Consider the following 27428-nt stretch of genomic DNA (forward strand, 5'->3'; position numbering starts at 1 on the left):
ACCAGTGGACCTGCTCCCCAAGATGTCCCACTGGTATATTCACTGCTTGCTCTCTAAGATGGAAACAAAGTCTTACTGTCCTCTTTTGCAGCTGCAGCACTATAGAACATTAACCTGAAATGAAATACTCAGCACGGTTACTTCCCCTGAGAGAGTGGCTGTCGGGGCTGCAGGGGACACTTAGCCACGGTCCCTGTTCAGCACAGGGGACATACTCACCGCATGCGCATGAGAATGGGACAAGCTGGGAGGGTGGGGGAAGAGGGCCTGGCACTGCGGACAAGGAGCTGAGGAGCGCCCTGGACTAAGTCACTGCCAGCAGGAATACCATACCGCAAAGTGCCCTCCAGGAAAAACTGTAAAGGCCTAGGGCAGGGAACTTCTCTTGTTTATGCCACCAGGGCAACCACAGGGCCGCCGCCTCCTCTGTGATGGCTCAGGGACACCAGCACTGCCCAGGGTAAAATAACTGTTTAGGGCAAAGGACAGGGTTCTTTTCCACTCCACCCAATATCGTGGGCACAGGTCACCTCCGGCCATGGAGCACTGGGAATGAGACTTGTAAGACAGAACAGCTAGACTGTATATGTTTCATTTTTAAAAATATGTTTCATTTTAACTAGTCAAAACCTAATGTAAATAAGCTAAGGTGTGGTGGCAAATGCCTGTAATCCCAGGAAGACCTCAAGTTCAAGCCCAGTATAGGTGGAGTTCCCAGTATCATAAAAAAAAAAGAAAGAAAGAAATCAATGAAGGTAGCAGCATGTGGCCAGTGGCCTTGGTGTTGGCCACAACTACCACCTGAATCAGCCACATCCCCACTGCCAAACTGGCAGTGCAGCCAGATGCTGAGCAGAGGTCACTGTGGAGACAGAGGCACCCAGGCCAGGTTCTCAGGGGTGTCTCCCACCTCTGGCCCAGACCAAGGGAGCCCTTGGGCCACCTCCAGGAGGAACAATCCGTGACAGGGTGCTATGTCCCTGGGGACATGCTGACATTGTACTCAGGCAGGATCTTGCATTCAAACCTGGTCATGCAGTGTGACTTCAGGCAAAATGCCACCTTTTCTGAGCCCAGGCAGTATCATCCTAAACTGTAGCAATATGGCTGAAAACACGACACAACACAAGACAGTTGTGTAAAGGTGGCCCTGGGGAGACTGTATTACACACTGGCCCATTCTCATGATAGAAGCTCCCCAGAAAAAGGACGGAAACACCCCTCCCTCAGGGATCAAGTGCTATAAGCCTCAGTATACAGGTGACACAGCCAGCAGAGTGACTATAAAGCCTTGAGACACTATTGTGACTTGTGCTTTCTTTTTCTCCTTTTTAAAAAAGTAGTATTAGGAATTTTTTTTTTTTTTTGTCTTTTTTCATTATCGGTACCGGGGATCGAACTCACGACTGCCTGCTTGCAAGGAAGGCGCTTATGCCACTGAGCTAAATCCCCAGGCCCCTGTATTAGGAATTAAACCCAGGATTTTCACACTGAGCTATACCCTTAGGCCATTTTTAAGTTTGTTTTGCTAAACTGCCCTAGACTTGTGATCTTCCTGCCTTAGCCTCCCAGAATGCTGGGATTATAGGCCTGTGGCGACACTTGGTTTATGGCTCCTTTCTGGTGGTGCTGGGGACTGAACCCAGGGTCTTGTGCATGCAAGACAAGCACTGTACCACTGGGCCACTTCCCCAGCTGTTCCTTTCACGTCCAGGACTCCAGCTTCCTAAGGAACCACCCTCCACACCGCGGCCCCCAGGGAACTTCTTAGGAGAGATTTGTGACCTTGCAGGATGGGATGTGACCACTAAGAGGTAACCCAGAAGGACCAGGGCCAGCGGGGTGAAGGCTGGGAGGTAGCACTTATTCCAGGGCTACATTTTGAAGAACTGGACCTTGCTTGGGCCTCCTGCCTTGACAAGGTATCACGATCCTGCTGCAGACACAGAGGCACCGTGAAGAGGGCTGTGCTTAGTGGCCCAAGGGCCAGGCAGGCGGGCACTCACCATGGAGTCTAAGGCAGACAGGAGGCTGGTGATGATCTCGTCTTTGCGGGCGAAGGCTGAGTTCCAGTGGTCAGACCCGCAGCCGTTAGCAGGGAGGTCACAGCGCTTCCCTAGCAAGGCCATGGTCACCTGGAGGGGAGCAAGGACAAGAGGTGGGTGGTGGGCACACCAGGAGGCCACTCATCCCAACCTACGGGGCTTGGGGGAGGAGCCCTGTTTCCTGGTAGGTGGGACCAACGTGGCATTCCTGAAGTGTGCGGAGTATAGCTCGCTCTCCCCAAAGTGGGCATGGTCAGGGACTGACTTTCCTGTCACTCAAGAACCTCATGTGCAGACTCATGGTGAGCCTCTACAGACCTGTATGCATGAAGTCTCGCATGCAGGGGCCTGGTGCACCCCAATCTGCACCCCCACACAGAGCTCAACACCAAGACCAGACCGCCAGGGAGGCCCAGTGCACACAGCTCAGGCTACAGCCCTGTGCTGCTCACACCACCATGGGGGTGTTTGCTGCCCACATCGGCTCTGCACTCCCATCTCTAGCCCCAAACACCCTCACTCACAGGTATTTTGAATTTTTCTGCCCCGTAAACACACTAGAGGCCTTCCTGATTTTACAGGTCTGGTTCCTTTTCGTTCCATGGCCCTTCTTGGGCTACTGTCATCTGCTAAGTGTCCCCTCACTTTTCACTGTCAAGCCTGCTAGGAAGGCACCTGAATACCCCATCCCCAGCATGACCGGCTCGATCCCCTCCCTGGCCTCCCACAGGGCCCTTCCTATGTCACCATGGCTCTGTACCAAGCCACAAACCCCTGGGGATCAGGCAGAGGGCCGAGGCCTTTGGGTCTCCACCTACTTTCTGGTTGTGAGGCTCAGCCTCAGGGGCACAGGCAGATTCTGCAGGATGAAGCCTGGGTCCCTCAATGGGGCACCCTGAGGAAGGCCTCTGCCCAGTTGGGGCTGCCAGTGGGGCGGAAGCCATGGGTCCCACTCTGCCTACCCCCAACCCCTGTCAGGGATCCTGCAGCGTAGTGCTGAGAAGGATTCTGAGGCCTGGTATCTAATGTGCATCAAGCCCCCGGGGTCTTCTGCAGCCACCACAGTCCCTGGAGCCTGCCTCATGTCCCACGTTTGTGCATGGTGAAGGCGTGCAGTCCTAGACATAGCCTGGCCTCTGGTGTGTCAGGAAGCCAGAGTCCCAGCAAGGGACAGAGGGCATCACACACCAGGGCTGAGAAGTATCCACTTCAGTGACAGAAATGGCCACAAGGGTTTAGGATGAGACTCCAGTCTGCCCTTTGGCTGGGGTAAAGACTGAAAGAAGTGGCCGAGTCAGCATTTGGCCAAAACATAAAGCAGCTCCTCCTGTAGATTGCAATTTCATAAAAGTCTGAGATCCAGAGACATGCTAAAGGCCAAGAGGTGGCCACTGGCTATGCCCTGGGCTGTTCTGTGGCTTGAAGGCTACGTAGGCATTGCAGTGTGGTTCCTCACTAAGAGGTTTGCTTCCTGGGGACCATGTCTCCTAGTCACCCCCGGTCACTGCCCCAACCTTCCCCGGAAAACCTCTGGCCACAAGCGTCCAGTTGCGAGGTCCAAATCAAATTAGTGCAGAGCAGGAGGCACCAGACGGTGCTCAGCCCTGGCCTCCTGGCCACTGACTGCACTGGCTTCTTCCGGCAATGTCCTAATCTATTTAGGAAGGGACAAGGACTAAATGGGAGGCCAGGGAGCAGTGGGCTGGGGACCGCACATGATCTGAGGCCATGTCCCGGCTCTCTGGGCCCTAAGAATCCTCTGTCCTGAGCCAGGGTCTAAAGGGCGCATTGGGGGAGCATCAGGGGCCTGAGTGACTGCAGCTGGGATGCTAGAGCCCAGGAGGAGCCCAGGTCAGGTCTGCCAGGACTAGGTAGGTGAATCAGCTCTACCACGCTACGTGTAGTGCAACCAGCAGTTCATAGGTGCCAATGTTCACAGATAAACAGAAACAAGTTCCTGGAGGAGGGAACACAGACATAGCTCTGAGACCTCAGCCATCTGGACACTGACCAGGAAAGGGGCAGGCCCTGGGGCTGGGTCCTTCTCTCCTCCCTGTCCTGCCTGTCCAGCTTCTCCTGTGCTGCAGCCTCCTCCAGTGCCAGTTATAAACTTTTCCAAGTTTCTGATTTCCATTTCTAGCCCCATCTCTGCTTCTAAAAAAACTCAGGGGTAAGGCCGGGTATTTAGCTCAGTGGTACAGCACCTGCCTGGCAAACTCAAGGTTATGAGTTCAATCCCTGGTACAAAAGGAAAAAACAAAAACAAAAACAAACCTCAGGGGAGTCAGAAATGGTGGCACACACCTATACCCTCAGCACTCTGGGAAGCTGAGACAGGAGGACTGCAAGTTTGAGCCGAGCCCAGGCAACTGAGATGGAGAAGCATCTGCCCTGTTACCCTGTGAGACCAGGTAATCTGCCCGGTCGCCTGATACTGATGGGGGTTCTAGGTCTGCCCAGGTCCAGCCCCACCTGGGACCAGGGGTGGCTTCAGGGACAGCTGGGATACTCCTCCCTCCCACCCCATGCCCAGGAAGCAAGCAGCAACACCTGGCATGCATACCTCATCTCCTCCTCCCATGTCCCTTAGGGGATCTGCCCTGCTGCAGTCACAAATGACCTGCTCTCGTGCTTCCTGCTTGGGGTCTCCAGCTGAGTGTGAGTTCCACAAGGCCAGTAGCTGTGCCCACCCCCTATACCCCAACCCTCCCTCCTGGGAACCCCGTGGGTTTTTCGTGGACACCCAACAAAGATCTAGGGAACTCATAAGGTCTAAGTAGGTTAGCTGTGTGTGGTGCCACACTGCTGTCATGGCAGCACTCTGGGAGGCTGAGGCAAACAGATCATATGTTTGAGCCCAGCCCGGGCAATTTAAGACACTTAGTGAGAACAAGTCTCTAAATAAAAAATTTAAGAAGGGCTGGAGATGTAGCTCAGTGCAATTCCCAGTACCCCCCCCAATAAAATTACCATCTGATCTTCCAATTCCACTTGTATGTGCCCAAAAGATTGAAAACAGCGTCACAAAGACATTATCCACCTTCATAGCAGTATTATTCACGACAAGCCAAAATACAGAGGCCACTGAAGTCCCTAGCAACAAATAGGTAGAGAAAATATGCTATAAGGTCCAGGTGGTGGAAAGTTACTCAGCCTTGAAAAGGAAATACATTCTCATATGAGCAACGACACCAATAAAGCAGAATAAGACAAGCAGAAGAGGATGACTACTGTCTACTTCTAACCAAAGAGACACACAATATGGTGAAAGTCACTGAGACAGAAAGGAGGGCAGTGGTTGCCAGGGGGTGCAGAGGACCAAGTAGATTTCAGTTTTGCAAGATACAGTGATGACAGAGATCAAAAGAAGTTGGCAGTGATGGCTTTGTGGCACTGGGAGTGGTTTTGATCCCACTGATAAATGGCTAAAATTTTGTGCAATGTGTATTTAACGCAACAAACATCTGGGAGGCCTCCATGGTGGCACAGTCCTGGGATCCCAGCCACTTTGGAAGCTGATGCAAGAGGACTCCAAGTTTGAGCCCAGACTGGGTAACTTCATAACTTCATGATATCCTGTCTCCAGATAAAAAAACAAAAAGTCATGAAGACCCCGGTTCAATCCTAGTGCTGCATATAGCAGTCGGGTAGCAGGCTGCATGCCCTGGGGGTCTACTCTGGAGCTAAATGAAAGTGGCTGCCTGGTGGAGTTTGAAGGACTGAGCAACTGGGGTGACAAAGCACCCCTCTGCTCCTGAGGTGAGCAGGCAATCAGCAGCCTGCATACTCATGCACACACTTATGCACACATACACATGGAAGTCCTTCGGGCCGGTGCCAGCGCAGCCCATCTGTGACCATACAGAGAGCTGGGTTGTGGTGACAGGAAGTGGGCTCTGCTCAGCCCCTGCCATGACCTCTTTGAGAGGCGCCCCCCTGTGCTGGCTCGAGCTTGGCTGCTCTGGACACACAGACACTTCCAAGTCCATCCTATGGCTAGGCTCCCATGAGCCCTCATCCCCAATCATCAAGAGGTGTCTGTGTCCCCAAGAGCCCTGGCTCCTGGACAGTAGCCATTTCTTCTGCTTCTGTACCCCAGGTTAGCAAGGCCAGAAGTGGCATCCAGGAAGTATGAGAGACTCTAGAGACATGGAGAGGGGGGTGGTGGGCAGCAGGGCATTGTAGGTGGGGTGGGGTGTGCAAATGCACTGGGGCACAAACTGATATCAGGCTGGAAGGGCCAGGCACAGAGAGGACTCCGCCCTGATTCTGGGATCGCCCTAAGCAATTCCTAAGTCACTTGGTCCCCAGAGCCCGGCCTGTGCTGTGGCCTCCTTTGTGGTGTGAGCAGAGACAGAACCTTGAGGTACTCACACACCAAGAAGCCACAGTGCAAATGAGCTCCATCCTGGGCCAGGGGCCAATTCTCTGACATTTTCCCCCAGGGTGGTGGGCCTCAGTGACTCACTTTCAACCAACCACCCTGAAAGTGCTACCTTGTGATGCCATGGCTAGTCCCCAAAGCCACTAGGCTTCCCCCAGCTTCTGCTTCAAAGCTGATAGCTGCAAAGTGGGGCCATCCTGCTGCTACCATGTCAAAGTCAAGTGGGGCTGGAGACACCCAAGGGTCCCCACTGCAAGGCCAGCAAGTAAGGAACTTTCGGAAATGACCCCAACCTCAGTCATCTTTCACTTGCAACTTTAGGAAAGATCTGTGTGAGCCCACCTAGCTAAGTCCACACACTCCCAAACTGTGAGATTAAAGTAAGACAGGCTGTTGTCTGACACAGGAAATCTGGCGCTATTGGCCACATTCTGTGATGATGGATATACCCAAGGCCAGACCATGCAGGTAGTCGGGTAGCCAGGGGGCTGTGCTGGTGACAGAGCTTGGGAAGACAGTTTAGGGTATCCACACACATGTGCACAAGGTCCCCGATGTGGCACAGAACTGAGGTGGGAGGAGACAAGGGACCAGTGGGCTCCTGCCTTCCTTTTGTGAACCAGGATCTACTACAAAACAACTGGTCTACAAGAAGGGACTTTGCTTTTGTTTTTGAGACAAGGTCTCACTATGTAGTGCAGGCTGACCCTGAACTCATGGCAATCCTCCTGCCTCAGCCTTCCAAATGCTGGGATCACAAGTGTACACCGCCATAACCAGATTTCCAAAAGGGACTTCACCCTTACAGACTCTGGGTAGGCTCAAGAGTGGCTTCCAAAAAGACATTCATACCCTAATCCCAGGAGCCTGTAAATGTGACCTTCGAAGGGAAAGCCACTTCTACAGATGTGACTGAGAGAAGGAGCTTGAGATGGGGATTATCCTGGATGAGCTGCATGGATGATAATGCATCCTTCAGGCCCATTAAGAGGCTGGGAGATCTGCACACACCGAGACATGGCCCTGAAGACTGGGGTGCTGTGGCCACAAACCAACAGATGCAGTGGCCACCAGCAGTGGAAGGGGCAGGAGCAACTTGTCCCCAAAGCCCTGCAATGCCAGATTAGGGTAGATGGCAAGAATTTCAGACCTCAGACCTGCAGGACTGTCTGTGAGAATAAAAATACCTAGTTTATGGCATTACGTCTGTGGTATACGTTACACATCCCTAATCTGAAATACTCTGAAGTCCAAAACTGGAAAATTGACATGTCATGTGCGGAAAATTCCAGACCTGACTGCACACATGACAGGCATGGTTACAATTTAGGCACACTAAAAATAACACACAAAATGACCTTCCGGCTCTGTGCGTAAAGTGCAGACGAAGCCCAGGCATGGTGGTGCATGCCTGTGATCCCAGCACCCTGGGAGGCTAAGGCAGGAGGACAGCAAGTTCCAGTCCAGCTTGGACCGTTTAGCAAACCCTGTCTCAAAAATCAAAAATTTTAAAGAGGGCTGGGGACGTAGCTCAGTACAAAGGCTCTCGGTTCAGTTCTCAGTACTGGGGGTAGGGGAAAAGAACTACGTTTTCTAGACCCTGGTGAAGCATCTCTTACTCAAGCCTCACTGCCCTGTGGACCAGCTGGGGTGTTAGAGCTGATGGAGAAAAAAAAATCCACTCAGCCGGTGGAAGGCAAAGGCAAGTGCACAACACCCAAACACGGCCCCCGCACCATCCGCCACCATATGCTTGTGTTTCTGCACTCCACAGCCTGAGAGAACAAACAGAAAGCAATATCTCCCGCCCGGCTGGGAAGGAGGCTGCTTCTTCCTCCCCACAGCCCTACCTACTGCAGCCAGCCAGCTCCTGCCCAGGATACCCAGGGTGCTTGGATTCCTGGAGTGCAGTCCCCTCCCAGCTGTCCACTCACCCCTCACCACTGTCTTCCCTTCACTGTAGCTGGGAGAGGACATCACAGGCCATGGTCCAGCCTCCCTGACTGCTTATTAGCCTGACAGCTTTGGGCTGGGCAGTGGCAAGGCCTCAGACCCTGGAAGGCAGTCTGGAGTTGGGGTCCTGATCCTGGCTCTGCCCCCAAACCGGCTGGCACTGTCTCTCCTCCCGCTCAGAGCCCTACAGTGTCCCAACATCTCAAGCCAGGTGCTTGGAAGGAGCAGCTTTCCTGAGCTGTATCAGGAAGCTTTTTGTTACTGTGACAAAACCCCTGAGTCAGGCTACTTTATAAAGAAGAGATTCGTTCATACTCACATAGCTGGAGGCTCAGAGTACAGAAGGCAGGACTCAGGGCTGGTAAAATTCCCATATGCCCCACTTTTTGGTTGCAGGAGACGAGGGTGGCATGAGGGAAGGGAAAAATCATAGTTCCTGCACTGCATGTACCTTGGGGAAACTCTGTGGTTCTCTGGGCTCAGACCAGGTTCTCCTCTAGGACTGCTGGGAGAAGTGCACAGCCAGTGTGAATGACCTTTGGGTGCAGCTCCTTTTGACAGCCTCTGCATCTGCCTCCTGGTCTAGTTACAACAGACGAAGATTCCCTGCCAGCTGGTGCTCAAGGAGCATACATCCTGTTTTGTGCCCCAGCCATAGGATGGGTCTAGTATCTTGAGTCTGCTGGGAGCTTAAGACAGATGCTGAGTGGTTCTCAACCTCATATAGCACCTTCTTCTGCCTCTACCACAGGGCTGTACCCACAGATTCTGCCAACCCAGGAGCGAAAGTAATTGAGAAAAAAAAACTGTATCTGAACTGAACATGCATGAACTTTTTTTTTCATCCTAATTCCCTGAACAATACAGAATGACAACTATTTACATCTCACTTACTTTTCATAGCTATAAGCAATGTCATGAAACTGCAAGGAGAGGCCATGCACAGGTTATGTGCAAACTCTATGCCTTTTTCTATGAGGGGCTTGAGCACCTGCAGTCAGGGAACTGTCCGCAAGGTTACCAAGCACCACAGCACCTCACTCCCAGGCATGCTTATAGCGGAGTGACCCAGAGACACTGCTCAAACAGGGACAAGTTCCCAAGTCAAAGGGCGGAGCTGGCCACATGCAGACATGGGGCTGCTCAGTCCTCTCCCTTGGGCCCAGTGGCCTGCAGCCCCTTTAAGCCAGGAGGACTAGTGCCACCACCCAGGAGGGAGGTGACAGAAAAAATTCCTGTTACAGGAGAAAACCAAGTGACCCTCCTAGGCCTCTGCCACTGCACTCATGACAGTCACAGAGTCCATAGTGTGCATTTTCTTTTTTTTTTTTTTTTTTTTTTTTTTGTCTTTTTCCTTTTTATCGGTACCGGGAATCGAACTCACGACCGCCTGCTTGCAAGGCAGGTGCTTATGCCGCTGAGCTAAACCCCCAGCCCCATATAGTGTGCATTTTCATCCAAGACTCTGGCCCACAATTCTTGTCATACTTTCCATACTGTGCAGGTCAGCCAAGTGCTCTACCACTGAGCAACAGCCCCAGCATTTCTTTATTAAACTTCCAAATGTCCTCTGAGATGAGGTGGATGCTGAATGAAGCAGAACAAGTGATTGTAGGCCTGGCTCCAGGCACAGCCCAGGAACAGGAAGTCCCACCCTTCTTTCCAGAAGTCCACCATTCGACTACTAAATCTCACATTTTTCATCTGTGGCATGGGCCATATCACACCTGCTTCCTGCACAATGTTAGCTGAACTAGAATCTAGTTTTCTGTTTTTGTGGTACTGAGGATTGGACCTGGGGCCTTTGCACTGAGCTACATCCTTGAACCTTTTTATTTTTTATCTTAAAACAGGGTCTAAGTTGCTCAGGCTAGGCTTGCATTTGTGATTCTCGTACCTCAGTCTCCCATAGTTCTGGAATTACAGATGTGTCCCACCATGTGCCACTCATTCTAGGATCTACAGCCTTGGTCTCCAGGACTCTGGATAAATTGCACAGTTCTTCAGTTCTTGCTGTGAGGAAGTCTTGTCTAAGCCTCAGTGCTGAGTTTCCCCTGTGGTCTCCTGGGGAATGTGCAGATACCTTGGTACCCCTTGCTCTGTTACTTATCCAAAAAGGATATCCTGGCCCATGCTACAATCTGAATGGACCTTGAAAACAAGACGCTGAGTGAAATAAGTATGGGAATCAATTTTCTACCACTGTAACAAAAGGCCCGGGAAAAACTTAAAGGAGGAAAGAGACTTCAGTCCATGGCTGGTTCCATTGGTTCTGGGCTACCATGAGGCAGGAATAACAGAGTGAAAGTGCCTGGAACAGGAAAGTTCCTCGCTTCATGGTAGCCTACATGCAAAGGTGAGAGTCTAAGGGCCAGGGGTTTAGCTTAATGGTGTAAATACCTGCTTGGCAAACGTGAGGTCCTGAGTTTGATCTCCAGTACCCCCTCTTCCCCCAAAAAGAGTGAGTCTGAGAGAAAGTCCCAAAGACCAGGACTCCATGATCTATTCCCTCAACCAAGCCCTGCCTGTTGTTTCCATCACCTCCCAAGAACACGGATCTCAGCAATGGATGAACCCACTTGATGAAGTAAGAGCCCTAGTGACCCAATCACTTCCTAGATCACTCATCAGCACCTAAGTCTTCAATGGGATGTGTCTTTAAACCACAACAATAACCTATTTGCACAGACAAATGCAGCACAATTTCATTTATATCAGGTTAAGGCAGAGGCTGAGGCAGGAGGATTGCAAATTTCAGACCAGCATGCACAACTTAGTGAGACCCTGTCTCAAAATCAAAATAAAAAAGGCAGGAGGTATAGTTTAGCACAAAGACCCCAAGTTCAATCCTCAGTACCAAAACACAGAAACAAAAACAAAAAACAATAAAAACAGGGTTCACAGCTGGAGGCTGCCCCATATGCAGTCACGTGGCCAGGGTGACACAGGCACAGGCTGCAGGAGCTAATTTTGCTCTACTCAGTGAACTGAGTGCTAAACAGAACCCTTAGGCACTCTGGAAACCGTCCCTCAGCAAGCTAAGTGTGTATCTGGTGACAGACACAGTGCTCACCCTACCACTTGCGCACCCATCCAGGACTCGTAGCCCTTGGGGACAGCCTGAACCCCAGACCTCTACATACCCAACTTGGGTCACAGCACAGCAACATTCTCTCCTGTGGGCCATTTTTCCCCTACGCTAGGGACTGAACCCAAGATCTTTGTACTGATCTACATCATCAGCCCTTTTTATTGTTTATTTTGAGGCAGGGTCTAAGTTGCCCAGGCTGCTCTAGAACCTGTGATCCTCCTGCCCCAGCTTCCCAGTGCTGGGATGACAGGCATATGCCGCCACACCCAGCTCGGACACTTACTTAAACTTAAGGACATTGCTGGGGATGGAACCAGAGGCACAGCCCCAGCACAGATTCCTGCTTTATCCACTAGACGAGGTCTTTCAGGAAAATAAATGTTACTTCTCTGAAAATGAGCAGTAATTCAGACGGGACCCTAACTTCAGTAGCAGCTCGTGGTAACTCCTAATGCATCCTCCCTGGCATCGGCTCTGCTGGAAAACACATCAGACAGACAAACCTCAAACACCAGGGCTGAGCGTCACCAAGATGATGAAAGCACCTGGCCTCAAAGGGCTGAGGCATGTACAGTTCAAAGGCAGGCCAAGCCCCACAGCAAGGGCAGGTGGTGGCTTGCTCAGCAGGCGGGGGCAGGGAGCTGGCAATGTCCCACTTTTTGTCTGAGTGCCAGTGATGATCGGTCAGGGAGAGGCTCTTTGCTTGTAGTAGGTGTAGTGATGACCCTGTAATCTCAGCACTCAGGAGGCTTACGCAGGAAGATCACGAGTTCGAGGCCCATCTGGGATACACAGTGAGTGCAAGGCCAGCCTGAACTACATAGGGAGACTGTCAAAAAAGAGAAAAGGGCCTGAAGCACACAGAAGGGCCCTGGATAGAAATTCCCCTAGGACTCTACACCTGATTTTCCTCTCTTTCACTTTCTATTTTGTAAATTTTCTAGGTAAGTAGGTGACGCTTTTATCATTTGGAATAACAGAACCTTCATTCATAGACCACCCACCTGCCCTGCAGGACAGGAAGGAGGTCCCTGGCACAGGGAGCCTCCTGGCTTCCCTGGGGAGCTGGGGACAGCTCCCCTGACACCTGCTCCTGGAAGGCTGGCTGGCTTCATGGCTGCAAGATGTGGCTCAGCCAGGTCATACTTGGGGACTTGGCAACCCAGGACCCTCTGGTTAAGGCTTCTCTCCTGCCCTGGAAGAGCCCAAGGGTCTCAGCAGCTCAATGGCTGAAAGAGGACAGTGCCTGAGTCTGTCCCTAGGAAGGGAGGTGGCCTGGCTGGGTGGCCAGACAGCTTTGCTGGGTCAGGTTACCAGCGGTTATTTAAAGCTGGCTCCTGCCGCCCCAGTGGCCTGCGTGACGGGGATGGGAAAATGCAGAGCCGCCCGGTGGGCCGCGTGCCTATGGCAACTGGCTGCGTGGCCTTGGAGACTAATCTCTGGCTGCAGGCAGCTCTCCGCGGGGCCCAGGCTGGGGGATGGCACAGTCCCCTCTCCCTGCCAAGGTGCGCCTGGCCAGCTCACTGGCACACAAGTTCCCACGGCCACAGCCTCTGCCACACACATAAGTGGGGACAGTCCCACATGTGGGGACAGGGCCACCGCTCACTCCATCCATCTGACACTACAGTTGGTCCTGCATAGCACCAGGACTAACAGCAGGTGCCCCTTCCCCTAGGGGATCCTCAGGGAGACACAGGACAATGATAATAAGATAGGCCCCCAATTAAAACCAAATGCTTAGATAATGGTGTGTCATCTCAGCAGGCCGGGAGGCTGAGACAGGAGGATGGCAAGTTCAAACCCAGCCTAAGCAATTTCATCAAAACTCTCTCAAAATAAAAAACAAAAAGGGGCCGAGGATGTAAATCTGTGGGAAAGACCTGGGTTCAACCTCCCATACTTCAAGAAACTTTATGGGGATGTATGACACACTGGAGCCGGTGGTGGTGGTCATGTGGGTGTAAACACAGAAACAGTCATGTCTCTAGATTCTCAGGTTGAAGACTACACTATAAGCATACAGTTCTGCTTGCCCTAGAGAGACGTGTGACACACAAGCAGCGTAAGAAGGTCAGGAGCCCCCAGAGGAGCTGATGCCAGGCTCCTGCAGGTCTCGGCTCTCTCGTCCTCAGGGGGCCCTGCACTTCACAGCCCTAGCACCCCTGTTCCTTGCTCACAGATACTGAGCAGATGCTGAAACAGTGCCAACTGCCTGATGCCCAGCAAGCCTGGCTGCCAGTCGGGGCCGCCCACATGTCAGGATCAGGTGTGGTGGGGAACGGTGGCTCTGGTGGCTGCAGGGCTTGGCACAGAAAGTGGTGGGCAAAGCCACTAGTGTGGTTGCAGGTGGAGCCAAAGAGCTAGGAAGATGACCAAAGCTATGGGAGCCTGGACAGTGATGGAGAGGGACAGGCGTGAGACCTGGAGGCACCGATGGCCCTGAGTGGGTGACCGGGCTGGGCTCAGGTCCCCATGGGCAGGAGCAGAGCGGAGTTTGCGTTCTGTGCACTGCTGTGGCCCAGGGCTTATGACATCAGGCTGTCCCCGAGTAGAGTGTCACACTGCTCTGCTGCGCTGCTTCCTGCCTCAGTCATGCTAGAGATGCACTGTTGGGTGACTCTAATGTCATGCAAACCACAGAACACATTGAGACACATGGAGGCGGCTGCAATGTCACTTGAAGATAAATTTTTTTTTTGCAGTACTGAGGGTTAAACCCAGGCTACGTCTCCAGCTCTTTATTTTGTGATGGCATCTTGCTAAGGTGAACTTGCAACACTTCTGCCTTAGCCTCAGCCTCCTGCAGTGCTGAGATTTCAAATCTGCAACATCTGCCTCATGAGGTAATACAATATTCAGGAGTCACTGTCACTTATATGGTCCATTTTGGACAGAAATGTTGTTATGCAGTGGCATGTATGAACAGGCACTTAGCGAGACCCTGCCGTTCTTATTCCTGTCTGCAGGAGTCTGAGTAGCAAATTCAGCTGGAGATTAGGGACCCTAGCAGCTGCTCCTGCCTTACTTCTGGCTCATCTGCATGGCATGCATGTATTTGTTCTTTGTATTTATTTTCGTGGGCAGGGGAAGGAATCCGGCCTCCTGTACTCCAGCTGAGCGCCCTGCTGTGGAGCTGTGCCTGGCCCTATGTTGTCTTGGGCAGCTCCGGCTGGGTGGAAATGCCAATGGGTGACCTAATATGGGTGCTGGCTTGGGGCTCTACCCTCCCTCCACCTATTCTGGAGCCCATGGGGTGGGAGCAAGGATCTCCGGGAAAGTTAGACCCTGCAGGTTGCCACTCTCTTGCAGAGCCTGGGTACTGCCCCTCCTGGGACTCAGTTCCCTCATCTGTAAACTCTGCACTTCAGCTGGAAGGGCCTTCTCAGCCTCGGGCCCAGCACACCCCTTCCATGGTGCAGCTCCCCATGGCCTTCTCCATGGCCCCTGCCCACCCAATGCCTAGTCCCTCACCCACAATTCTTCCTCCTTCTTTCCCATCCCGTCCCAGGGGCTCCCCATGCCAGTCCTAGGCCTGCCTATGCCTCCCCCCAGCTGACCCCTCTATCCCATGCCTCCCTGGGCCCCTGATTAATGGGTACACATTTTCACCATTCTAGTGACAGCGCGGCCTGGAGCTGGGGCTGAACCAGGTGGGTCTCTGTCCTAGACTCAAAGCTTACAGACCATGGTTACCCAGAGCATGTGCACAGGATGGAGAGCTGACATCTGGCCAAAGTGCTGGCCCCAAAGGATGGATGATAGGGTATGAGGCCTGGGGCAGCTTGGGTGGTTGGGGGCAGGAGATAATGGGGACTAGTGAGATCCAAGACACTTCACAGGGTTCTCCAATGCTTATGAGGCCCGTCCAGTTGAGTTCTGATAAAGCAATAAAAGGTAGAGTCAGTGGTATGGTTTGGAGTGGTTTGTGCCCTGAAGACTCACGTACTGGAAGTGTGGGCATGTTGGGAGGTGGTGGCCCTTTAAGAGGCAAGGCCTAGATCTCCAAAGGGTGCTGTGACCCTTGGGAGGGATTCAAGCTGCTGTCCCTGACTGGGTGGGCTCACAAGAGAGCAGCCTGTCATAAAACTAAGCCTGGTGCGATGGTGCACATCGTCATCCCTAAGAGGCTGAGGCAGGAATATCCTAAGTTGAAGCCCTGCCTGGACAATTTAGTGACTTAGCAAGACCCTGTCTCACTCGAAATAACCAATAAGAAAAGTAGGGATTGTTGCTTGGTACAAAGGTTATGGGTTCAATTCCCAATTAAAAAAAAAAAAAAAGAAAAAAAAGAATGGGACTGTTGCCTGCTTGTTCCCCTGCCCCTGCCCCGCTTACTGCAGCCATTCAGCCATTTTTGTCGTGACAAAAAGGCAGCCCTTGCCAGGCACTGGCACAATGTTCTTCAGTCTCCACCAGACCCAGCCTTGGGTCCTGCATCATACATGCACACAGCTGCCTACTGTACCACAGGAGCAGTGAACAGAAGGATACGGGACGTGTAAGTGACCCTACTGTCACAGGCAGGCGGCCACCTTTCAGGGCTCTGCCCACCTAACACCATGACCCTATCTCCAATGCCTTCCTGTGCACTTGCAAGGAGCCAGGAGTGCTGGCAGATAGAGATTGGGAGCCCTGGCCAGGGAGGTTATTGTGCACCAGAGGCAACACCTCTGGTTTGTGAACCCACAAGTACACACACACATCTCAGCACATGTGCACCTTGCCTTCGACACAGCCCCCACCCTATCACATCAGATACCCCAGTGCCATGGGAGGGAGGCAGGAGTGCAGATAACCAACCACCCACGACGGTGCAAGGACCTGGCCATATCCGTAGCCTGTACTGCCATCTCCCTCTGGCTGTCACACGTACCTCTGCCCGGGCTGTGCTACTGTTGACTGACCGCTCTCTGGGGAGGAAGCAAGGACCACCCATGCTCCAGCCCCAGGTAGCTCTGGGGACCTGGCTCCAGCAGCTCTGCTCCCTCACACTGGGCAGCCCACTTACCCTCTCTGAGCTGCACTCTCCTCTACCCCTTCTCTTGCAGGTGGGGCAGACAGGTTGATGATTACCTTCCTGTCCTCACATACCTTCCGGGGCGTGGACCTGACTAAGCTGGGATCACTGCCCTGAGCCAGGGTCATGGCTGTCATGTTGTGAGTAGCAGAGCTGAGCTGGGCATGGGCCCCTGGAGCCCTTTACCCAGCAGCAACTCTACCGGCACAAGGGCATCCCCCACCCCACCCATGCAGGCTGAGAGAGGGAGAGCCCAGGTAAAACAGTGGAGAGTTCCAGCTTCATGGCAGGGTCAGCCAGGACCAAGACCAGGACCAACAGCCGCACCCGTCCCCCAGTGTCCCTGAGCATCCCTGGCAGCATGCGCAATGCCAGCTCTACTCCCCACACCAGTGCCCTGCGGGAGAACATCCACGAAAGGCTGTCCGCTGTCCGCTGTCCACAGGCTGGTTATTCTAAACCTGTCCTTCCTTTCTTCTCTGGCACTAGAAACTGAATTCAGGGTCTTTATGTGGAGCCATATCCATAGCCCTTATTAAATTTTTAAATTTGAGACAGGGTCTTGCTAAATTGCCCAGGATGAGCTTGAATTTGTGATTCTCCTGTCTCAGCCTCCCAGAGTGCTGGGATCACAGGTGATACCCAGCCCAAACCCAAACCCACTTTTTCTCCCCACTCTGATAGAGGGCAAAGAGTCCTTGTGGGGCCAAAGGGAGGCTGAGCACAGGCTTCTCAGAGCCATCATAGAACCCCCAAATGTGAGGGGCCCCCAGTGTGGAGCCCTTATTTTCTGAGCTAAAAATGGGGCCACAAGAAGAGTCCTGCATCAAGACCAAGGCCGTGGAGGACCAGAGCGTGGGCCAGGGAAGCTGCTGCTCAGGCCAGGTCACCTGTCTTGCCCTATCACTTGTGGCAGTGGTGAGGAAGGTCACAGGGGACTCTACACCGAGCACAAGCCCAGCTGTCACCATGTCCAGCAACCACACGCTGCTTCAGGTCTCCAGAGCCACCAGTGACCTGAGATGAGGTGGACACAGCCTGAGGACCAGGACAGATGCAATGTCATTCCAAAATACCCTGGGCCTGTGAGTCTGAGCCTGGGTGCCTGCTCAGGAAGAGACACCACCTGTCCCTGAAGTCCCTGGGCCCTTCCTCAGGAAGCTCCTTAGGGCTGTTACCCCAACCCTAGGGCCATGTCTGCTGGGTCCAACAGGTCATAGCAAGGCCCGAGGGTCCTTCCAGCTGTGGCCAGCAGCCCTGAGGAGCCAAAATTGATGCCACTGTCCCTTGGGGACAGTCCCAGCCTTCACTGCATTCTCCCTGGACCCCATCAGCCCACTTAGCAGCTGGTTCAGGATGCAGGAGGCTTGGAGCCGTGAGAGGCCAGAGAGCCTGGACAACAGTCCTGGAGGGGGCTGTAGTTCGTGATTCTGACAGCTCTGAAAGCTCATCAAGTGGTCTCAGCCCAGAGCTTCAGCTTTCTCACATGAAAAAGAGGAGGCCAGCACATCCTGAGGCCAGCTCTATCAGCGCACAGCTCTGAAGGGCAAAGCACCTAGGCATGGGGGCACATGCCTGTGGTCCCAGCTACTCACGAGGCTAAGGCAGGAGGATCCCTAGAGCCCAGGAGTTCAAGGCTAGGGTGGGCAACATAGCAAGACTGTGTCTCAAAAATGTTAATAAAAAAAAAAAAAAAAAAAAAAAAAAAGCATAGTCAACCCCATCCAGAAGGCCTGGGAACAAGCGAGGGGGGAAAACACACAAGAGGGCCCAGAAGAGACCCCACTGTGGACCACATGTGCCTCAACTCTGAGCACAAGTCACACCAGCCAATGTGACAGAGATCAGAACTCCTGAGGCCCGAGGAACAGTGAGCCCCTAGCTGACTCTAGGGGTCATGCACAAGCCAGGCTGTGTGTCAGACAAACCCAGGGATCCAATCTGGGGACAAATGGCTCTGTGAGCTTTTATAAATGCCTAAGTTTGATGGTTTGTGTCCAGATGTCCCCCCACAGTCTCACGTGCTCACAGGTAGGACTTACTGGAGGTGGCTGGTTCAGGATGTGATACTGAGATTAAGGTGGGTATGGATAATGGAAGTCCCACCCTGCATGTGGGTGGCACCGATCCACAGGCCTGGAGCCTGGATAGGATCGAAGGACTGGTAGAAAGCAAGCTGCTGTTACTGCTGCTACTTGCTGCCTCCTGCCTGCCTGCCATGGACTGCTTCTCCTCTGCGAAGCCAACCTGCATGGGAGCCAGGCAACTATGGACTGAATCCTCTACAAACTGTGAGCCTAAATAAAACCCTTCCTCTTTTCACTCTGGGTGCTAGGTGTTTTGTACCAGCAATAAGAAAAGTAACTAAGACAATAAGCCACACAGCTACCATCATAACCAGACAGGATCCATCACTCCCCAGGCCTGATTCAGCTCTCCCTGGCTCCAACAGCATCATCTGCTCTCTGTGGCAGGTCCACATCTCCCAGACTGTCATGGCAGTGCAGCCACAGGGGGCACAGCACTGGCTGCAGCACCAGGCTGACTCTGGGCCCTTATCACCTCAGAAAAGGCTGCACTACCTGGCAAGACTCCCAGCACTGAGGGAAGCTGAGGCAGAAAGGTAACAAATTTGAGTACCACCACGGCAACTTATCAACCGTGTCTCAAAATGTGCCAGGGATATAGGCCAGTCTAAAGGCCGTGGGTTCAATCCCTAGTACCACAAAGAAAAACAAATTGCCATGGGCCGGAATGGGGGGTTTGCAAGACTAATGGATATAGTCACAGAGTCTCTCTCTTTCTCTCCCTCCTTTTCTTTCTTTCTTTTCTTTCTTTCGAGACAGGATTTCAATATGTAGTTCAGGCTGGCCATGGAAATCCTCCTGCTTCAGCCTCCTGAGCACTGGAATTACAGGTATGTGCCATCATGCCTGGCCCATAGTTTCTTTTTCAGGGTGATGAGAACTTTCTGAAACCAATAACCACTGTACATAAAATGGTGAACTTCATGGTGCAAGACTATCTTAACCAAGAATACTAATAAATAAATAAATGACTACTCAACCATTTTTCCAAGCTGGCTGATCATTTTACACTGCAGGCAGCAGGCATAAGCAATCCAGGTTGGGCACCTCTTTGGTTTCATTCTGGACCTGGGGATAGAATCCAAGGGTGTCCCACCACTGAGCTACTACTGTTTTTTAAATTTATGAGACAGAAATGCCAAGGTGGGGCTCAAAATTGTGCAGTGCTGGGATTTCAGGTGTGCGCTACCTTGCCCAGGTGATCTTGAAAGCAGCAAGGTCTGGGGAGGAGGCTGGGAGGCTAAAACGGGGGTCAGGCTGCACCCCTCAAGGGCTGAGCAGAGGCCAGGAAGCCTGGTGCCACAAGAGGCCAACAGCCGAGCCCAGCACCCGTGATCTTAGCATACTTTCCGTTGCCAGGTGGCCCCATATACCCTCTACATATTCCCAGAAATAGGAAGCTTCCCCAAGTCTAAGCTAGGAGACACACAAGAACCTTTTTCCCTTTAGGCTGACTCCTGTCCTGCCAGAAACTGAGGGCATGCATAAAGGCAAAGCTTTAAGGGGATGAAGATTCTGCCCTCTTCCTCTCCATCTGGACCATGGGTGTGATGACTGGAGGGGACATAGCCATTTTGTGACCATGAAGACAAAATCCAAAACTCTAAATCAAAACCACAAGTACTTCACTCCTCTTTTGATGGTTACAATGACCAGCTACAAGACAGATATAACAAGTATTAATGGTGATGCGGAGAAATTGGAACTCTTATCTGTTCTATGTGGGGATGTAAGCCTATCTGTTCAGACTCAAAGTTCCTCAAAAGGTCAAACCAATTTATATAATTTGACATTTTCATTTCTAGGTATTTATCCCATAGTACAGTATTTATGGTAGCCCACAGCTGGGCAAAATAGGCTAAGGCAGAATCTGCTCTACAGGAAAATAAGGCCAGTGATATAGCTCAGTGGCACAGCACCTGCCTGGCAAGAGTGAGAGGTCCCAAGTTTGATTCCTGGTACAAAAAACAAACAAAACAACCCCCCTCCCCCAAACCCAATCAATCATGTCTACAGGAAAGTACTGAACACTGTGTTAGAGAATAAAAACCAGATGGTGAGAAAGCAGAGTAGTTACTTTCACACCAAGGCCAAAAACTCCAAACCATAGCAAGGCAGGGACCATCTGTATATGAAAAAACACTGAATTATATACTTTTAAGAAATGGTGGGGCTAGGGGTTTAGCTCAGTGGTGTAAGTGCCTGCCTGGCAAGAATGGGACTGTGGGTTCGATCCCCGGTTCCCAAAAAAAAAGAAATGGTTTTTGCTGGGTGTGAAGGTGCACATGCCAGTAATCCCAGTGCTCTGGGAGGCTGAGGCAGGAGAATTCCAAACTGGAGCCCAGCCTGGGTGGTTCAGCAATATCCTGTCTCAAACAAAAACAAAAGGAGCTGGGATGCAGGTCAGTAGGAGGATCCTGGATTCCATCCCCAGGCCACACAGGAAGTAATAAAACACAGTGAGCTACTAAAAATTAAAACGTGACAGGGAAGAAGGGACTGAAGCCACGGCTGGGCCTAACCCCGGCCTCTGCCACTCATGGTTTCATCTCACAAGGGACAAGCAGAATCTTTTGCCTCCGCCTGTCCTCAGCATGGGGGAGGGGGGGGGCGCGACAGTGACTCAGAACCAGGAACCTCAGCCCAGGCTGGTGACCAGGATTTAGTCAAACACCAAACTTCCCGGCACAGCCACTGTGTGGCCTCTGGTATGGCACATGTGCATGTGAGTGCACACACATGATTCCTGCATACACACATGTACGGTGTCACACATGTCTGGACTGCTTATGCTCATAGAAGGGAACTCCAAAGGGCACTTCCCACAGTCACCAGGGGAGGGCATGGCCAGTGAGGTGGGACTGGCACTTAGAGGAGGCCGCCCTTTCAGAGGACCCCCAGCCTGCTTCTGGTTCCTTGCACTGCCTCCACAGCCTGGCTCCAGCTGTCTCAGTGTGCAGTCTGTGATGCAGGCTGTGGCTCTGAAGCCAGGAGGGGACACTTGGGCTCAGGGACTATGGCTTAGAGTAACAACAGAACGCTGAGCCGGACATACAGTTGCATTAGCCCAGTGAGATGGCTGCACAGTACATGAAAACACACTCTAAGAGGAAACACACTCTAAGAGAAAGAGCTGGGTGTGGACAGCTGTGATCCCAGCATTCTGGGAGGCTGAGGCAGGAAGGTAGCAAGTTGAGGCTGGGCAACTTAATGAGTAAGACTCTATCTCAAAATAAAAAGGGCTGGGGATGTAGCTGGGCATGAAGTCCCTAGATTTAATCCCTAGTCTGCCAGAGAGTCCCCCACGACCCCAGCAAACTGGGGGAGCCGGAAGATGGGAAGAAAGGTAGCAAGAAAGAGGGCCCCGTTCTAAGGCCCCTCCTGGGGAGCTCCACCCCACAGGCCAGCCCACACAAGCCTAGTCAAGGCTGATCTTGGCCAGTGCTGAGCAGCTGGGGGCAGCCAAGCCAGTGGTTCCACTTGAGGCACAGCTGAGCCCGTATTCCCTGGGCAGAGGGTAGGCACAGAGTGGGGAATAAGGGTACACCATTTCTCTCTGGGTGGGAGTGGGGGTTGCATAGGGCACAATTTGAGAAAATGCTCCCACCAGGGCCAACACCCAGCTTCCCCAGATGAGCAAGGTTCTCCCAGGGACCCTGTGGGACAGGAAAGCCACAGTGCTCTACTCAGCCAGCTCTGAGAGGGGAAGTCATCCTGAGGCCACATGGGGACTCAGTGGCCCAGCCAGCACTTGAACCTGTGACTTGAACCTGGCTTCAGAGGTTCCAGCATCCACGCTGTGATGTAGGCAAGGCTCGGCCAAAGCCTCTGACTCAGGCTACACTTTGAGGCGCCCCATGGGTGGGTGGAGGGTGATGGGCTAGGATCAAAGGGAGCCTGCGGTTTCCCACCTGCCCAGCTGGGAGCCTCTTCTCTGAGCCCCACCCCTGTGCTGGCCTCCATGCTGGAAGCTGCCACACCTGAAAAACCAGCTCCCAGATAAACAAGAGACACTGAGGGCCTAGTCCCAGTCCAGAGGTGCTGGGGCTGCCAGGACCACCCCAGAGCTGGATGGGTGGGCAGAGGGGTCCTGCCTGCCGGCTGCCACCCAGGAGCGCCCGAGGGCCCTTCCACAGCACTAGGGTGGAAAGGTGGAGCTGCTGAAGGCTTCAGGAAACCAGAATGGGGGGAGGTGATGGTGGGGCGCAGGGGTGAATGCTGGGGTCTGTTGTGACGGCCTTGCAAAAACTAAAGGTAAAACTGTCTAAATCTCACTGGCAGAGAGCTCGTCAGACAGGCTTGAAGTCCTGGGTTCCGTTTCCAGCAAAATACACAGAGGAAGCCCCAACTCTACACTAGGGGTACACACCTCCAATCCCAGCACTCCAGAAGCCTGAGGCAAGAGGACCCTTGCAATAAATTGCAATAAAGTCTGGGCAATTTATTGTCTCCAAATTAAAAACAATAAAAAGGGCTGGACATGTAGCTCATTGTGAAGGTCCTGAGTTCAGTTCCTCCCATTCAAAAAACTTAGAATCTCCCAAGATACCCATGCCGACCACAAGGTCAGTGAGAAGCGGTTTCCTCAGCAGGCCACGACACCCAGGAAAACCACGGGTTTGCCAATCAAAACCATCCAGGTCTCACTGGGTGCCCCCTGTACAGTGCCCACGTGGCCCCCCATCAGGTCCAGCTGATCAGATCACTGTCACAGGTGGCAGGCTGGGACTGGCCCCCGGCAAGCTTCTGTGGCCACCCAAAACCTCAGTGCTGCCCACAGAGGTGTCTGTGGGAATAGCCACTGCTAACTCAGGCCACCCTGGCAATGGCGCAGCCCAAGGGTCTTGTCAACTGAAATTTTATGGAGAGCCCCACAAAGTTACTGAGCTAAATATGGCTGTCACCCAGCGCAGAGGAGGCTCAGGGAGCTGGAGCCCTGCAGCGCTCTATGGAAATCTACAAATGGGTTTTGAATGGGTCCCACAAACAATGCCTTCTGTTTGCCTCTTTTTTTTTTTTTTGTCTTTTTTCGTTTTTATCGGTACCAGGGATTGAACTCAGGACTGCCTGCTTGCAAGGCAGGTGCTTATGCCGCTGAGCTAAATCCCCAGCCCCTGTTTGCCTCTTTAAAGAGCAAAAACCAAACCAGCTGTGGTACCACAGACCTATAATCTCAGCACCGTGGGAGGCTGAGGCACAAGGATGGCAAGTTTCAGCCCCACCTGGACAACTTAGTGATTCAGTGAGACTCTGTCTCAAAATAGAAAAATTGAGAAAGGGCCGAGGGTGTAGCTCAGTCTAAAGGCCCTGGTTTCCATCCCCAGTACCACAAGAAATAACAATAATAATAAACATGAACAATTTAGGCTCGGGGTACAGCTCAATGTTCAAGCCCTTCTAGCATGCAGTGGGTGCTAGGTTCCATCCCTGGGACCCCTACATCTAAAAAACTCAATTGAATAAATTGAGCCCCCTGGAAATGTTAAGCTACTTGCCCAGGGCAAAGCAGCCCCTTTCTTCAGGACCCTAAGTCCCAGGCCAGATGTTAGTGGTGACATCAACAGCCTCCTTCCCAGAAGAGATCTAGGATTTCTATCCCATGCAGCACACAAGGAGAACAGAGTAGCATGGGCTGGGACCACCCCAGCTCCTTTGTCATTGAGGAAGGGGTTCCAAGAGCCGAATGAGGTGTGTCAGGCACTGCCAGCCTCCTGCTATCTGGGTCTGGGGTGCCCACCTCGGCTTTGGGGAACAGGGGCCACAGGGCCCTGAGGGTGGCAGAAGGAAGGTGTAATTTCATCGCAGGGCTTACTGTTTTGAGTCACCAGAAACGCAGGATGAAATTCCAGCTCTGAGGACAAAAGTGCGCAGCTCCCTGGCCCCGGGTCAATGCAGGAAGTGGGGCAGGGCTGGGGGGCAGGACAGCACTTTCCCAGGAAGGAGAAACACCCCTCTATTTGGGATGCTGAGAGGGGTGGAGTTTGGCATATGGCCTGCCAGACAGCCTGCCACCAGGAGAAACCTGCTCCCACCATGCTCAACCCAGGACAGCCCTGTGAAGAGAACACACTGCCGGCCAGTGACTGCGAGTGAAGACGGGGACCAGCCTCTGAGTGCGAACCCATTTATGGGACTCTGGAAACTCGAACTCAAGACAGCACAGATCAGCATGGCCAGGGGCCAGGACAGGGGAGGGGACTGTTGCCAAGAGGCCTGAGGTCACCCTGGGACAGTGGGACTTTCTTTGTCTTGATAGGTGGGGCCCCGGAAGTACACATTGGGCAAAGTCCTTTAACGGCGCACGGAGGACACAGGTGTTCACCAGCTTTGTCGCCGGCCCTGCGTGACAAAAACAACCAAAGCAGGGCAAGCCCTTCCTGGTGAGGACCTGGGGTATTACAAGCACCTGGAAGACCTCTCAGATCCCATCCAGACACTCCCTCACTAGCTGGGGCAATGACAGACAGATGGATGGATGGATGCAGACTCTGGCAGCTGATGCACCTGGCTATGTCCTGACCAGCAAGTGGGCCCATCCTCACCCTGCCCTCTGGGGCAGCCGGAGAAGGTCTGCAGTGAAGGAAGGGATTTCAGCTGCCCCCCCAGCTTGCTCAGCAGCCTCAAGTTATCCCCATCTCTATGCCTGCCTTTCTGCCCTGTAGGTGCCCATGTGCCGACAGTGAAACCCCTGCCAGGGTCCTTCAGAGCATGGTGCCTGCCCAGCACAGGCCAACTAGGAATATCACTTCCATCCCAGATGCAAGCAACGTGCCCAGACAGGCTTAGAGGTCACAGATCAGGGGACCCCAGCTTCTCACTAGGTGCCTTGGGCTCACAAGCACCCTAGAGGCCACATTCCCCACTGCTGGGTCACAGGGGACCCCAGCCTGGGATGGCAGTATTGCAGAATGCAGTCAATCTCAGCAACCACCGTGCAGGGGTTTGAAAGGCCTGAGTAAAATACGTTGAAATGTAATCTCTGCTGTGAGGTTTTAAGGGGGACCTCAAAGACAGACGTGATGAAGATTAGAGGGCCTCATGAGGGTGGCCCCTTAATGGCACTAGTGGCTTAGAAGAGAAAGAGAGAGCAACTGAGCTGGGCATGATGCTGCATGCCTATAATCTCCTCACCCCAGGAGGCTGAGGCAGAAGGATGGCAAATTCAAGCTCAGCCTGGACAATTTAGTCATTTAACAAGAACCTGTCTCAAAAATATATACATACAGAGGACTGGGGATGTTGCCCAGCATAACATCCTGGGTTCAATGTCTAGTCCAGAAAAAAAAAAAAAAGAAAAGAAAAGAGACTCGCCCAGGGGGGCAAGCTTGCTTCATCTTGCCATATGGTACCAAGCCAGCTCTCAACTCTACAGAATCTCCATCAAGCATGGCCCACGATCTCAAACTTGTAGGGCCCCAATCGGAATAAACTGCGTTCTTTCACAATTGCCCAGCCTGTAATCTTCGGTTATGGAAATGGACATGGGCCAAGATTCGCCATACTGTCTTTGGCCCACAAGCATCCTAGAGGCAGGATCTTCATCATGGAAATGAGAGGCTTTAGGAGAAACTGTCTCCCAGTGCTCCCATCTAGCTGTGCAAACTGTCTGCTTCTGTTTTTGCTTTTTTCTTTTGAAGACAAAATCTTGCTATGTAGCCCACACCAGGCTCTGACTTATGATCCTCCTGCCTCAGTCCCCCAAATTAAGGGATAACAGTCATGTGCTACCATGTTTAGCTAGGCTTTACAAATTGTGGTGGAGGATCCTAGCTTGGTGTCCAAATGAGGGTGTTTCTGAAAATTCCCTACCTCCTTCCATGGACCACACTGGCACAGAGGGCTCTGAAACAAGGAATTCCAGGCTGGGGAACTCCAAAAGGCCTGGAAGCCACCCCAAAGTCACCTCCCATGTCACCTAAATTTCACAGCACTAATGGGACCCTGAGGCCACATATGGTCAGGAGAAAACCTGACCCATGTTAGGGTGACCGTAAATCAGGCAAACTTGCTGCAGACTCCCATGAGCCTTGGGGGACCCAGTTATACCCTCTGGCCCCTAACAGTCTCCTGCTCAGAGGCAGCAGCTGTAGGGCTGCAAGATGACCTCAGCCCAGGGTATGCCTCACATGAGCAGCTCCCTGCCGAAGCATACCCCAAGTGCTGCGTTGTCCTATCTGAAACCCAAATTTAACCAGGCGTCCTTATTTTCATTTGCTAAATCTGGCAACTCAGAGCAGGTGGTCCTGAAGGAGTGGGACATGTGGACCTGCAAAGAGCTCTGGGACAGCCAGACCCAGAGGCTGAGAGGAAGGCATCAGGCAGGAGAGTTCTGCTCCCTGCCATGGCACCCCAAGAGCACCCCAAGTCTGTGCATGGAAAAAGTGCAGGACAAGTGTCATCTTGACTGAGAACCCACCACACTCAGGGAGCCATGAAGCTAAACCACCATCAGTCCTAGAGACCCAGAGGAAAGGGAGTAGGTCCCAGGACCAGAAGTCTTACATGAGGGAGATAGAGTCGGGGTATCAGCCAGGGAGGGAAGAAACTGCTACAGCAGTGGGGCTTCCCACAAAGCTCTCTGTCCTCCAAACCCACAATGCCTACCTCTATAGCCGAGGGACATCTAGGCTTGGAACTTCTGGAAGAGCCAGGAGTGGTGGCACAGACCTGTCGAGGCAGAAGGACTACCAAGTTCCAGCTCAGACAGGGCACCTCACTGCCTCACAGACTTAGTGAGACTTCGTATTGGAAAATAAAAAGGGTAGTGTCTACCTGACAAGTGCAAGGTCCTGAATTCAGTTTCTCATACAAAACAACAATAAAAAAACAAAAACAAAAGAGAAAGAAA

General features: G+C 52.6%; 1 protein-coding gene across 8 annotated transcripts in view; it reads right to left on the bottom strand.

Annotated features, from left to right (window-relative positions):
* Gtf2ird1 (GTF2I repeat domain containing 1) overlaps window positions 1–27428 on the bottom strand; it is a 69366-nt gene that overhangs the window by 38835 nt on the left and 3103 nt on the right. For 7 of the 8 annotated variants that reach the window (XR_010042449.1, XR_010042448.1, XM_063234501.1 and 4 more), the window contains one exon: window positions 2007–2135. Coding sequence is in view for 6 of the 8 variants with exons in the window: in XM_063234501.1 (XP_063090571.1) it covers window positions 2007–2129 (123 nt within the window). In the remaining 2 variants the exon portion in view is untranslated. Of the gene's footprint in view, window positions 1–2006; window positions 2136–5015; window positions 5102–27428 lie in introns of those variants that run through there. The other variant, XM_004999413.4, reaches the window with a different exon arrangement.

Source organism: Cavia porcellus, unplaced genomic scaffold, assembly GCF_034190915.1.
Source record: "Cavia porcellus strain 051 isolate PalLab524CR breed Dunkin Hartley unplaced genomic scaffold, mCavPor4.1 scaffold_23, whole genome shotgun sequence".
NCBI lineage: Eukaryota > Metazoa > Chordata > Mammalia > Rodentia > Caviidae > Cavia > Cavia porcellus.